At 42.4% G+C, this 14,280-nt stretch overlaps 1 protein-coding gene across 1 annotated transcript; it reads right to left on the reverse strand.

Moving 5' to 3' along the window:
• Positions 1–2,057: 2,057 nt before the first annotated feature.
• Positions 2,058–8,456, reverse strand: LOC109506733 (uncharacterized). Its single transcript, XM_019855391.3, has 3 exons — positions 8,348–8,456; positions 8,141–8,250; positions 2,058–2,614 (listed from the first exon to the last, which is right to left on the reverse strand). Exons 1-2 carry the CDS (start codon positions 8,413–8,415, stop codon positions 8,148–8,150), a joined length of 171 nt encoding a protein of 56 aa, XP_019710950.1. The 5' UTR covers positions 8,416–8,456; the 3' UTR covers positions 2,058–2,614; positions 8,141–8,147.
• Positions 8,457–14,280: the final 5,824 nt, after the last annotated feature.

Genomic DNA, 14,280 nt, shown 5'->3' on the forward strand with positions numbered 1-14,280 from the left:
TCATTTCTTTTCATGATTCCGCTGCCTTGACAGAGGACAAAGTTGATGAGGTTCCAGGGATTTCTCCAAGTGTCATCATGGTTTTGTTGGATTCCCATCACTTTTTGAAGGTTTCTCGTGGTGGTGATGGAAACCGCCGTGCATCAGAACGGTCTCTCTCCCCCGTTCCGTGCCGTGCTACAGCGTGCCACCAATCAATAGATGCGACAAAGTACCCAAAAATATTCCACGGATGCGACAAAGCCGTGGGGACGGCTTACGTGGTAAAGGTCTCCGTTCCCTGGAACGTGTCAGTTTCTCGCTTGCAATCAATAATTATCTCGTGATTGTGCCTACTCTGGTAGCTGATGGAGCACTCCGCGGTGGCTAATATGTACCGTCGAAACACTGATACGAAAAAAATAGAGATTTTTAACGCCCGGTCCACCAATAGATCAGACTTTAATTTGTAAACCCTATTGATTATTTTTATAATTTTTGATTTATTTTTCATAGCAGTTTAAGTTTTAGCTCTCCTGATATGAAATTACCTTCAAATCGAATACAAAAATTTTATTCAAAATGTACGGAGGAGAAGAAAGTAGCAGAATAATAAAATGGCTTCAGTATCTTATCACCTTTGCAGCATAGTGGTGGGCTCTTTGGTCCATCTCTCTAATCACTCTATCTCATATATATATATATATATATATATATATATATATATATATATATATATATATATATATATATATATATATATATATATATATTGCTGAGGAGGTGCACTTCTTTGGACATTATTTATGTATATCATGGGACAAGTAATGCTATTGACTGGATCATTTTCTTTGCTACAAAGCATTAAGAAAATATAGTAGGGAATGATTCGGAGAGGACTCTAACATCATTTTATGATATTTTATTTTTTTTGATTATCTTAATTATATTTATATTAATAGGATATTTTATTTTCTTGATGACCTTGGTTGTATTCATATTAGTTTTATTCTGGTGCTCAAATCTCATAAAAATATATATAAATTTTTATTTTTTTTACATGTATATTAATTAAAAATATTTTAAATATTTTTAGTTTGAATTTCTCATTTCTTAACAACATTAGATAACATAGATATATACGTAAAAGATAAGAATATACAAAAAAAAAATATTATATATGTTGTGGTTCTAATAACGTGAAGGATATCAATTGTCCTATATCGATTTGTGAGTCAAGAGGGACTCGCACTTATAAAAAAAAAAATTTTTTTCACATGAGATGCTTTTTAAAAGACAAAATCATAAAATCCATGGACCAGAGTGGATAATACCTCACGTGACGGACCGAACCCTTGTCCCTATTGTGGTTCTAATAATGTGGAAGACGCTAATAGTCCCATATCGATTGTGAGTCAAGAAAAACTCACACTTATAAAGAGAAAAAAATCTTTTTCATGTGAAGAACCATTTAAAGGATAAAACCGTGAAGTCCATATATCAAAGCGGACAATACCTTCCCATGGATCAAAACGGACAATACCTCACGTAACGGACCGAATTTTTGTTGTCCGCACCAGATAGGGATCGAAATCTACCTCGATTCTCTAAGACTGAGATCCACCTCGACTGACTTTGAGACTCCTCGGACTGTACACATCGGAATCCTCCTTAACTGAAAGACTCTGTTATGATTCTAATAATATGGAGAACACCAATAATCCCACATCAATTGTGAGTCAAAAAAAATTAAATCGTGAGATAAATTTTAAAAATATTTTTATAAAATTAAATTTTTAGAAAGATATTCATAAAAAAATAAAATCTAAATAAAAATAATCATCAAAACTAAGCTGTCCCCACGACCTGCAAACGCAGGTCCCAGTCCATGCCTTGATCTAGACCCATAGGTCTGTCGGTCAGGATGCATCCAGAGATATACCCACATATTTTTCCAAATCCACATCTAGGACAGCTAAAACTTGTTTGCATGTTTCACGTAACATCTATCAATCCAAAAAAAATGGTTTCACGTAACATCTAGGACCTCAATGACAGCTAGATAGGCATACCACACATTCAACGTTCAAAAATTAACTTGCTAAGGTACAAAAATGAAAGGGGTGCAGAACATTCACACCTGCACCTTCCAGAATACATTAAATTGACAATTCTGGGCTGTTATATGATGTCTCCATCACTGCTCTTCAAACTGGAGGTGGATCAAATACCACAAATTCAATACACTTCAAGGAAATGGCAAATGCATCTTTCATATCCCAAGACTTAGATGCGTACATAAAAATATCAGCAGCCGACTATATTCAAAACCATGTAACAACGTTCGTTGATTGCAAATTGAGGGACCGAGCAGATGGAAGTTTTCCACATATTATGAGAAAAGAGCAACAAAACATACAAATCTGCAGTCTGATGAGCTTTCTGCTTGCTGGCCACAGACTAGTATATCTAGTTTGAAAATGATGAAATGCATTACAGACTTGAAAACTGCACCATCTTAGATTTCAACCATTAACCACTCTATGTGCCTCAGATGATAAGTCTCAGTGATCAGGATAAAGATTTCCATCCAGTCAAACAGATGAACCATCTTCTTTCGAGTGCAGCAAAATAACTGTCAAGACCACAAAGAGAACATATTAGTTACACAAATATCTAGGATTCAAGAAGTGACACAAGAATCTTAACACAAAGAAACAAACATATGCACTATTGAGATTTGAAATTGTAGTATCTTCTATATTAGAATTAATGCTAACATTTAGTTTCGTTCCTGTTTCGGTCAGTCTGAAACATCAGAATATATAGCCACACAAGGGATCCTTTGGGTTCTCATCATATGTTTTCATGATTACATCATTAAGTCAGCTTGCAAAATTATTTGACCAAATTTGGAAAAGTTTCAGGAAATTCAAGTGGGGATCGGTCCTTACAAGGAGCCAAGATATTTCAATTTATCCAGAAAGCAATGGAAATCTCGAGGGTCCATGATATTGGATATTTCCAATACTACAAGAAGGTAATATGCCAAAGAAAGTGAATCTTAAAATGCAACAGATGTCATGCGTATGAAAAGTTGGTATAAGATAATTATCATTGGATCTGAGATTTTCAATAGTACAAAAAAGATTGTATTAAACTAGAGAGGATGGCAGTATATGCCAATGACTTGGCATACAAAGTTACCTGCCACATTAAAATTTAACATTGCCCCATCCTTTATTGCTTTGGATAATAAGGCTGCATTTGGAAACCAAATAGTTAACCAGAACGTGAATAGATTAAACTATTGATAACCACTTCCTAATCAGATAACTATATTCACCGTTTGAGTGACATTCTGAAGATCAGTAGGAGTTTTGGAAAAAGTGAAAAAATAAAGAGAGAAAAGAGAGAGCTCAGGCAATTTAATTTTATTTCACCATCTCCACGAAATAAAGTAAAACGGATTAGGCTGCCTCTTTAGGTGTTGACCAATTATGTCTAACAAACCATTTTGGGCTCTTGCTTGGCTGGTTAAACTGCCAAACCACCCCAAATTATCATATAGCGCCAATTGAAATGGGGCTTTAAATGTTAAATTTTATCATCTGACTTGCAAATGTTATCAAGAAAAGTACTAGGTATAAAAATAAGCTAACCCTCCCATGCTCCCTTTCTCCCTCTATTTCCTTCCTTTCCTTGTTTCTCCTCTATGATTTTACGGATACATACAACTAGGCATATATGGGAATGGGTGGGTTCGTAGCATTTAGCATTCCAGCATGGGAATGCTAGGCATGGCTTTCTAGCTTTTTCTCTATTATTTTAAGGTTCAATGTTTTATACACATTTTTCTCTTTTTTTTTTTTTTTTTTAGGACAAGCGGATGCTTATACCGATTTAGCATGAGTATACTCCAAAAGATCAAAAAACAAAATATCCTGCAAGGCTCAGAGGCAAATCTGACCTAGATGTCAGGTCCAATTGCCGGTGTACTCAACCACATAGAAGGCGATGCAGTTAGCGATGATATTCGCCTCTCGAAAAATGTGGTAAACAGAAACCGCGGTGAAGTCATGAAGGCAGGTCCGAATATCCCAAAGAGGGTGTGGGCTTCTGACGGCAATATGTTGTTCCGAATCCAACCTATCATGATGGTAAAGTCTTCCTCAATCATGATCCTTTCTACCTACAACTTTCATCGGACACAGACAATGCTAGCCCAACTGGTGCGAAGCTCAGCTCCAGATATGGAAGGCTCAAAGAGATATGATCCCCCACCACTAGCAATCTAGCATCAGGTTTGCAAATGATAAGCTAGCACCACCCCCATCATCTCTGATGTTGCCGTCGAAATTTACCTTGACACACACCAAGGGAGGAGGCCTCAGAAAATTAGAATAACCTTTTGGATCACTGCAAGAGCAATATAGAGCCCCAGGGATTGGAGGCATCAAGGAGTGGGCTGGCAGCATTGAAGCGGCAATACTCAACGGCCAAGCAAAAGGCTACCTCCAACACTCGATGAGTAGGTACCATCTCTGCTTCAAAAATCTAGCTGTTTTAGGAGAGCCATATCTGGTAGGCGACATATGCTATCCTCCAATCTATGCACAGGTCGACCTCTCAGTAATACTCCAACAGATCGCATCCCGAAAGTAGTCCAACCAAGGACCACTACTCGCCTCCCATGGCTGACCGTCCACTCTCCTCCAAGTCAATCTCACTCTCAAACATCATGGGAGGACATGCTTTGTCAACTTATCCTCCAATCCGCAGACTGGATAAGATACCACAAGTTCCATGCCTGTCTTTGAGTAAAGTGCGCATCGAAAGTCGGTCCCCAGCAATTTTCTAGAGAAATAGCCTCATCTTGGGGTGAGCAGCCACCATTTAGATCTAGGTACCTCAATCCTGATACTTGCCTCATGCCTGCATATCTCGAATAGATCTCTTGTGAGAGCTCTTGGGCAACAAGAATGGCCCCACACCCTTAAGTCATAGCCACGATGGATAGAAATTGAGATGGTGAGAATCCGATCCGCAAGAGGGCCACTGAAAGATGAATGATGTCCTGTGCTATCCAACTCCTACCGTCAACAGTGGGAAGGTCACATACTCAAAGCTGGTCATCCACCTTCGTGCTGATGTAGGTCGGCCACCAGACAAGAATCAAGCTGAAAATCCAGGCATCCTGACTCACATCCACTGACCTCCCATTTTCAATCAGCCATCTGACCTGGATCAAAGCTGCTGGGATGCGAACACAAATCTCCTTCCAGATAAAGAAGCAGTTCGGAATAGCCTGGACCTCAGACCCTTGACTCCATGCTGCATATCGAGCCCTCATCATCCTGCTTCACAAACAATCCGATTGGATGAGAAATTTGGTAGCATGCTTGGTGATCAAAGCCTCCCTTCTGACGAGAAGAGACTAAATCTCAAGATCTCCATCCTCAATAGGCTGACATACCATTTCCCAAGATAGCATGTGCAACCTATGATCATCGTGTCTTGAGCCCCATAGGAAATTTTGGAATAGCCGCTCCAACCATCTAAGACAAAAGTTTGGCACAATCGTGTTTGCCAAGAGATAAACAGATATGAAACTTGGGATCAATCTCATGAACATCATCCTGCTTCTCATAGAGAGAACGTTGACTTGCCAGTCCTCGAGACGATCCTGGACCCGCTACTCTATGGACCTGCACTCCACCCTCCGAAGATGCTGATCAGTGAGGGGAATCCTCAAATAGATCAGGACTCTGGTCTCCTCCTGGATTCCAAATCTCTCTCGAATCACCTACTTCATCTGGATCTTTGTCTTGGGGTTAAAAATGACCATGAACTTCTACAAATTCACCAGCTGGCCGAAGTCCGACGATAGATCTCGACGATAAAAGCAAAGCACCTCACATTTTAGATCGAGGTCCGGTCAATCAAGAGACAGTTATCTGCAAAAAGAATGTGTGATAGAGGCTGGGCTCCAGGGGTGGGCCAGTAGAGCTCCAGCTTCGACTCCTGAACCGCCACTCTCAATGCCCGAGATAGAGCATCAGCATTTTCTAGCTATGGTTTAACCTTCCTCTAGAGGTTCCACTACCTAATAGTTCATTTGCAGCATCTCGATATTTATACATCATAAAAGAAACTGTACAAGCCCCTCAAATCTGTCCACCATATGGGGAGCGAATTTCCCATTTTATAAATGATAACTTTCTATTAGGAGATGATAGAAAATATAAAACAACTGAAGCGGTGTTTGGATGCCCATTGAAAACTTACCTCATAAAACTTGATTTTATGCAAAGCAGATTTTATGGAAAGTAGAGGTGCTTGCATTTTATAAAACTCTTTTTGTTTGGGGTTTAAGGCCTTTTTGGTTTTTCTCCATAACATATTTTATGAAAAGCAACCCCATGTATGTTCTCATAACACTGATTTATTTAGATTTTGCGGACCCCTTTTTGATGAAACCTGACAATGACACAATTCCAAAAAGAATTATAGGTTTTGGTGATTCATTTAAACTTCGTAATCTACAAATAAAAATTCATGTAGTTTATGAGCATGAATTGCTAATCCGCCCCCCTCTACGCAAAATTTAGAACTTGTTATTGCATCCTCCAATTGTACTTATCTGCTTCTCAAGAGCTTCTTATGAGCCAAATTTTTCTAATACTCGAAAGGCCTTGTGCTTCATCTTTTTCTTGCACTCAGGTGTCACAAGAAGGACCATACTTCATGTTATGACATGCACTTCATTTCTATCACGCAATACATGCTGATCTTCCTGTCTTTATGACAAGTTGCTAAAACTAAAAGTATCACTTCACTTTCCTAGTTTCCTCAATGAGGTTTCAACTCCACTTATTGAAATAACACTACCATTCCTCCTCAGGTCATAAGTTGATGTCAAAGGCCACGTGCAAGAGCACCATCCAATAGCCAAAGACAACCCTATTCCCCTATAGCCCAGCACCCTTACCTAGAGCTCCTCATAACCATAAAAAATTTTTGCTAGGCCATAAAGAGTTTCCATGATCACTTAGGTGTCATGATCTAAGCCCTGGATTGCTACCATCCACTCCTCTTGTTGAGGTTTTTGCATTTTCATTAAGGCAACCCATCAGATATAGACTTGATTCACATTCCTATAGATAAAACTGGTATCAGGTTATGAGGATAGATGATTTGATTTTGGTGTCAGGACTTGGTTACTCTGAAAAACTCTACTGAGAACCTAATGTTTGGTTCCACACTCTGAGAACCTAATGTTTGGTTCAACACCCACTGAATGTTTTTGTAAAGGGCAACCCATCAGATATAGACTTGATTCACATTCCTATAGATCAAGGATTCACGTTCCAATGGGACGTACTGCGAGACATCGGGATCGGATACCATCCCATATGTCAGGATAGAACTATCCCGCTAATGTCCCAGCATCTCGATTAGGACATCTTGGAACATCCTTTGTCCCAAATGTCAAGATGGGACGGAACGGTGGCTCATCCCATTCCATGAAAAATCGGACCAGTCCCATCCTACGGAATTTAAAATCTTGCTATAAATAACACTGGTATCAGGTTATGAGGGTAGATGATTTGATTTTTGCGTCAGGCAGGACTTGGTTACTTTGGAAAACTCTACTGAGGACCTAATGTTTGGTTCAACACCTACAGAATGTTTTTGTAAAGATTAAATTATATAATGACATACGTTGTCATAGCTTAATTTGGAACTCGGAAACTCAATAACATTATGCAAAGATAAATACATGACCATTTCTGCAATTAGCTCGACAATAATAGCAAATTCTCATAATCCATGGCTTAATTATTTAACTTTCACCAAGTAGCTTTCTTTTTTCGAAAACTGATATTTGCTGTACGAGGAGGCACAACAAAGAGTAAAAATGTTCTCTTTTCTTGATCATTCCCCCACATTCTTTCAGATACATGCTCCCAGGTCAAGCTCCAAGAAATTATCAAATTTTCCGTACTTTAGAACTATATCTCCATTTCGAAATCATGAATTAGGCTGACTAAATCGACAACACAGCATAATATCGATCAAATCCCGCTTCGCCCCCACTTCAATCGGACCCCAAAACAGCAAAACGAGATAGAATCAGGGACATGTCAACAATACATACCTTAATTCTACTCATGTTTGGGCTCAGAACCGGCGGTGCCTCGACGGAGGTCTTCGATCAGTCCGCCTAGCTCCTTGCGAGCAGATTCCCTTCCGAACATGAAGCCATACCTGGAGATGAACCCAATAGAAAGCATGAGAGACGATTCAAGCCCCTAAAATTCTAACCATAACCCCAACCCTAGGCGGGGGAAGAACGGCGGTTAACCAGAAGGAGACGGCGGAGAAGACTCCCGCCGTAAAAACCGCTTGAAGAAGAGTGAGCTTCTTCTCCATGGCCGCAAGGCGCAAACCTTGGCGCTGCGGCGGAGGAGCGATTAAAATGTCCGATCACGGATCCCATACCAAAATCCAAACCCGAATACCCGAAAACTTTATTGGGTTTGGACTTGAATCCGATCCGACTCCAACTTATAACACCATCACCGTGCTCTTATTTTCACCCGCCTTAGAAATCACTGACCAGGTATTAGACCAGGTATTAAGCTTGAAACTGGATATCCATACCCATATTTATTTTATCCGATGAGTATAAATACAGATACGAATGTCATTCAAATATATCCATATTTATTTTACACAGATAGATACTAAAAATATGAATATAATTATGGATATAATTTAGATAATTAAGCTTTGTGACTATAAAATCAAAGATATTACTAAATAGATGATAAATTAAGTTAATAATATATTTATATTTGTATATTTTTTAAAAAATTAATAAGTAATATATAAAATTATATAAGATTACATTCGGATATTCGGATATAAATCGGATAGTTGTCTATCCATATCCATATTCAGTTTTCTTTGATAGATATGGATATGGATACAGATATTAGTCGAATCCTCAAATTTTTATCTATATCCGGATTGATTCGGATACAAAATTAGATCCGGACGAATAATATCCATACCACTTTCATCCCTACGAGGTATAAATACTTTGAGATTTAAGAGAAAAAAAATGTCAAGATTATTAAAAGTTATTTGGGAATAAAGAAACAAAACTAAAAAAAAAATCTTTCTAAAAATTTTCTTTATTTATTCATCCAAAGATAAGTATATCAAAAGATAAATATGAGAGAGACAAGAACAATGGATTATTAAGAAAAATATCATCACCATCAAAAATATATAAAGATTTTTAGTCATGAATAACTCACGAATAAATCTAAAAATCAATATATAATTAGAAATTAATTTATTAGTTATGAATTTATTAGTTTATGGAGAATAATTTAAAGAATTATTTGGTGGAGAGAAATTTTTAGGTAATTTGAAAAAAATATTATTACTACATGTCATATATGGATGGGGGTCATGAAAAATAGATAATCTCCTTCATATCTTTTGCGGCCAATCCCCCCGTCGCTCGATCACCGGCGTCGCACACCTGCAAGAAAGAGTCCTCACAGACTGAAGATGCCTCTGGTGGGGACCCTCCGACGGTCAAGTGAGAGAGGAGACTAGGCAACAGTGGAAAATCAGAGGCTCAGCAGGAGAGAGAGATCTCAAGAGCTTAGAGGCGCTTCTCGTGACTAAAAGCTTGGGATTTAGAACCTACCAATACTGTTGCCTTACCCGTTTATATAGTGGACTGTGGTATGGTCCCATCATTAATGGTGTAGATAACTGAGAAGTTGTCAAATCGTTAGGGGCCGTCAAATCACCGTGGGCTGTCAAGTTACTGGGATCAATCTGTGTCCTTGGCAGGACAATGCCCCAGGGCGGCCATGCCGCTTGTCCTTGACAGGACAACCGCCCATAGCGGTCGTACGACGTTTGGGTGGGCTGGCCGACTATATGTCGGTATTCAGCTATCGGGTGATGACCCGGAGACACCATCGGCTGGTTTAGTGCCTTGTGAAAGTCGGACGTCGGCTGCCACCTCTGACAGTAGGTCGGTGATTTGGGCTCGGCCGCTTGGCCGGTCGGGAATGGTATGGATCCGTTTGGCCGATGTACCTTCGATCAGACATTATCGACGGTCATCGTCGGAGTCGTCGGTCGGTGGAGTCAGGCGTCGGTCGGATGAGTCCGAGGGTAAGTCGGCATACAGGGGTTGGTCAGTATATCTCAACAGCTGCCCCCCCACTCCTGAGTCGGATGTCGTATTGGCCAGCGTTTCCACGTGGGCGACGGCTTCGGGCGAAAAGAGTGGTTATCCATCACGTAATGCTCCGACTCTGACGATCGTACCAACGAACGACCCGATGTCAGACGTCGTATTGGGAACGCAAGCCGCCGTCCACTTGGGAACATGAACCACCGTCTCCTTAGGGAACACGAACCGCCGTCTCCTTGGGGAACACGAACTGCCGTCTCCTTGGGGAATACGAACCGCCGTCGGTTAGCGAATTTCGAGATGTGGTTTTTCCGTCACATGTCAGCGCACTATTGGGTCGGGACCGTTCACGCGGATGGAGGCGACGTGGCTTGATCTGGGGGCAGGTACGTCGAACCGTCGAACCGAGGAAGGGCCCGGGCGCTGCCATGTGTCGACATCTGGGAAACCTTCGTTCGGCGGGCTTTCATCTCGACCGTCGAAGGGCCTTATATATATGCGGCTACTTGCATCCAAAACTTCACTTTCTACTGCAAATCTTTTCCTAACGCTGAGGCTCTGTCGAGTTGTCCCCCAGTTCCAGGTAGTTGTCTTCGTGCTCTCCCCTCGAAAGCTCTTCTTGAAGTTTCGCCTATCCTTGTCTTCTTGCGCCGTTTCTCCTCTGCCATTTTCTTTTTGTTCTCCTTTTCGGGACTAGCGTTATGGCTAGAACCTCTCCTCGAGGGAGTCAGTCGGAGAACCCTACTGACGACTCCCGATCGACCCCGGAGGTGGAGGTTTCTTCACTTTCGGGGGCAAACATCGAATGGCTCAAGAGCAGTACAGTATCCCGGAGCAGTTTGAGATCTTCGCCCCTGGGGCTGAGGGTCGGGTTAACAATCCGCCTCTGGGCCAGGTGGCCTTCTATGTTGAGGACATTCGGGCAGGTCTTCGTTTCACAATTTTGGAGTTCGTCCGAAACGTCTTGGATTACTACGGGCTTTGTCCGACGCAACTGGCACCGAACTCAGTCCGGCTGATAATCAGCTTTGCCTTGCTGTGTCGGTTTTTGCCGACTTATCCTCGTATCTCTCTCTTCCGGGCGTTCTTTGTCCTCCGACCCCACCCGAAAGCCCGAGGGTGGTGATTCTTTAGTCCCCGAAAGGGTCTTTCGTGTTGTGATCCAGGTGGTGTGCCCAAGGCCCAGGGGACCAAGCCAAGGCCAAGGTCCATCATTCATGAGGGCTTCATGGAGGCTCTAGAGCTAGTTGGGCCCTAGGTTGAAAGGCTGTGGGCCTTTCGGGTTCTTGAGGTCTAGGTTATGTGGGCCTCAAGGGACCAACTCTTTATGGGCCAGGTCTGGGCCCAGGATAGCTGAGATTAGGTCGAGTCATGGGTGTACATGGGCTTGGGTTAACTTAATCTCCCATAGAGTTGGTCAAGGGAGTTTTGGGTTTGGGTCACTTGACCCTGTATTTATATATACATGCACTGTATAGGTTTGATTAAGCCAAGAAATATGAAACTCTTTCTCCCAAGTCTCTCTCTCTCTCTTCTCCCTCTCTCTCCAGCTATTCTCCATGCCCCAGGAGCAAGAAACCCTAGGGTTTCTTGCCGCCAGGTCCCAAAAAGGAAAGAAAAGCAGGGGAGGCGCTAGCCCCTCCCCCTTTGTGCCGCCAACCATTTCCTCTCTCCCTCTCTTGCAGCCACCCAAACATCAGGTCCAGGACCTAGAATCTCTTGCGAAGAGGTTGGTATAAGTTTCTCTCAGATCTGGAGTTGATCTGAGGTCGTTTGAGGTGCGGGTGAGATCTCCATCAAAAGATCTACAGGAAAGGCTGCAACAGGATAGATCTGCAAGGTCTGTCTCCATCTACCTTCTTTCCTATCTAAAATATCTTGATTTGAGATATACAAATTGAAAGACCTCGATCCAGGTCTGATTTGGTTGGGTACTAAATCTTGGATTTTTTAGAGATGATTTCAGAGACGTTCTTCATGTGCAACAAAAGGCTGACGAAGAAGACAGCAACCAGGCTGATTTCATCAAGGGCCTTCAATCGAGTCCAGAAGTCTCCAGATTTGTTCGTTGCTGGTTCTGCTGCACCCAAGGTTCGTGGGAGGAGTCGGGATCGTGCTTCAATAGTTGGTATCAGAGCCACGGTGGTGAGAAAGCGGTTCCAAGCATGAGAAGTTGAAGATCCCAAGTGCTGAAAATTTTCAGCAAGGTACCATCAAGGTATATTCTACACTTCTTGATTTTATATTGCTTGTTTGGCTTGGATCCAGTCATGGACAGCAATATGAAGGTCGATGTCAAAAAGTTTGATGGCAAGAGAAATTTTTTCATGTGAAAAATCTAGGTGGAGGATCTTCTGGTGCAAGCAGATCTGGATCAGGCTTTGGATGAGAAGCCTGAGGGAATGACAGATAGACAGTGGGCATCGTTGGAGAAGAAAGCATGCTCGGTGATCAGAGGATGTTTGGCGGATGCGGCGTTATATTCGGTGCTAGAAGAAAAGACCCCGAAGGGCCTTTGGTCGAAGTTGTACACCATGTATATGAGGAAGAATATGTGCAACAAGCTGATGCTGAAGAAGAGGTTGTACAGTCTTCGGATGCAGGAGGGATCTGATGTGATTGGCCACATTCAGAGGTTCGACCAATTGTGCACGGAGTTGATGAATATCGGGATGAAGCTGGATGAGGAGGATAAGTCCCTGTTGCTTTTGTGTTCGCTGCCAGGATCATATGACTCTTTGGTGACTACACTGCTCTACGGCAAGGAGACTCTGAAATATGAGGACATGGTCTCGGTGCTGAGGTCTAATGAGCAAAGAAAAAAGTTGACCAGAGATCGGGCTCCCCAGGAGGGTTTGACAGTAGGGGAGAGGACAGATAGAGGCAGAGGCAGAAACAAGTTCAGGGGGCGGTCCAAGTCCAGGAAGGGAAAGAAAGAGATGAAATGCTTCAAGTGCAACGAGTTCGGGCACTTCAAGCGAGAATGTCCACTATGGAAGAGCAAGAAGGGAGAAAGAAGTGGCTCAGAATCAGTGAGTGTAGTTGCTGGACAGCAGGTGGAAGATGATCTACTTGTGGTATCAGATGGTCACAGGCATTACACAGAGGAGTGGACACTAGACTCTGCGTGCTCACATCACTACACACTACACAGGTCTTGGTTTGCGACATACACCAAGACAGATGAGGGATCAGTGACTTTAGGCGACAATTATCCTTGCAAGGTGGCTGGGATAGGGACAGTCAAGGTGAGGATGTTTGATGAAATTGTGAGGACATTGACAAATGTAAAGCACATCCCGGAGCTGGAAAAGAATCTGATGTCACTAGGCTACTTGGAGCGCAGTGGATACAGCTTCAGCAGTAGGGCTAGAAGCGGAGTACTGAACATCTCCAATGGAGCTATGGTAGTGATGAGAGGCAGGAGGTTGGACAATAACCTCTATCACATGTAGGGATATATGATGACCGGAGAGTCTGATGCAGCAGCTGCAGCACAGGACCAGCAGGGGGCTTACAGGATGTGGCACTACCGCCTAGGCCACATGGGTGACAAGGGGCTGAGGGAGTTGAGCAGGAGAGGACTCATCTCTGATCTGGAGGATGGTGCTACAGGGGAGATCTGTGAGCCTTGCCAGATAGGAAAGCAGAGGAGAGTTCAGTTCAACATCAGTACAGCCCGCAGTGCAGCCCCTCTAGAGTTAGTACACACGGATATGTGGGGACCAGCCTCAGTTTCAGCTAGAAATGGGACTAGATACTTTATGATCCTGATTGATGATTTTTTAAAGAAACTTTGGATTTACTTCATGAGAGAGAAGTCAGAGGTCTTCACCAAGTTCAAGATCTGGAGAGCTAAGGTGGAGAAGAAGCAGGGGAGGAGCGTGAAGTGTCTGAGGTCAGACAATGGCGGAGAGTACACCAGCAGAGAGTTTCAGGATTATTGTGAGGAGTGTGGGATCAGGAGATACTTCTCAGTTAAGGAGACTCCACGGCAGAATGGGGTGGCCGAGAGGATGAACAGAACACTTCTGAAAAAGGCACGATGCATGAGGCTGCAGGCAGGGCTT

Source organism: Elaeis guineensis, chromosome 16 (assembly GCF_000442705.2).
Source record: "Elaeis guineensis isolate ETL-2024a chromosome 16, EG11, whole genome shotgun sequence".
NCBI lineage: Eukaryota > Viridiplantae > Streptophyta > Magnoliopsida > Arecales > Arecaceae > Elaeis > Elaeis guineensis.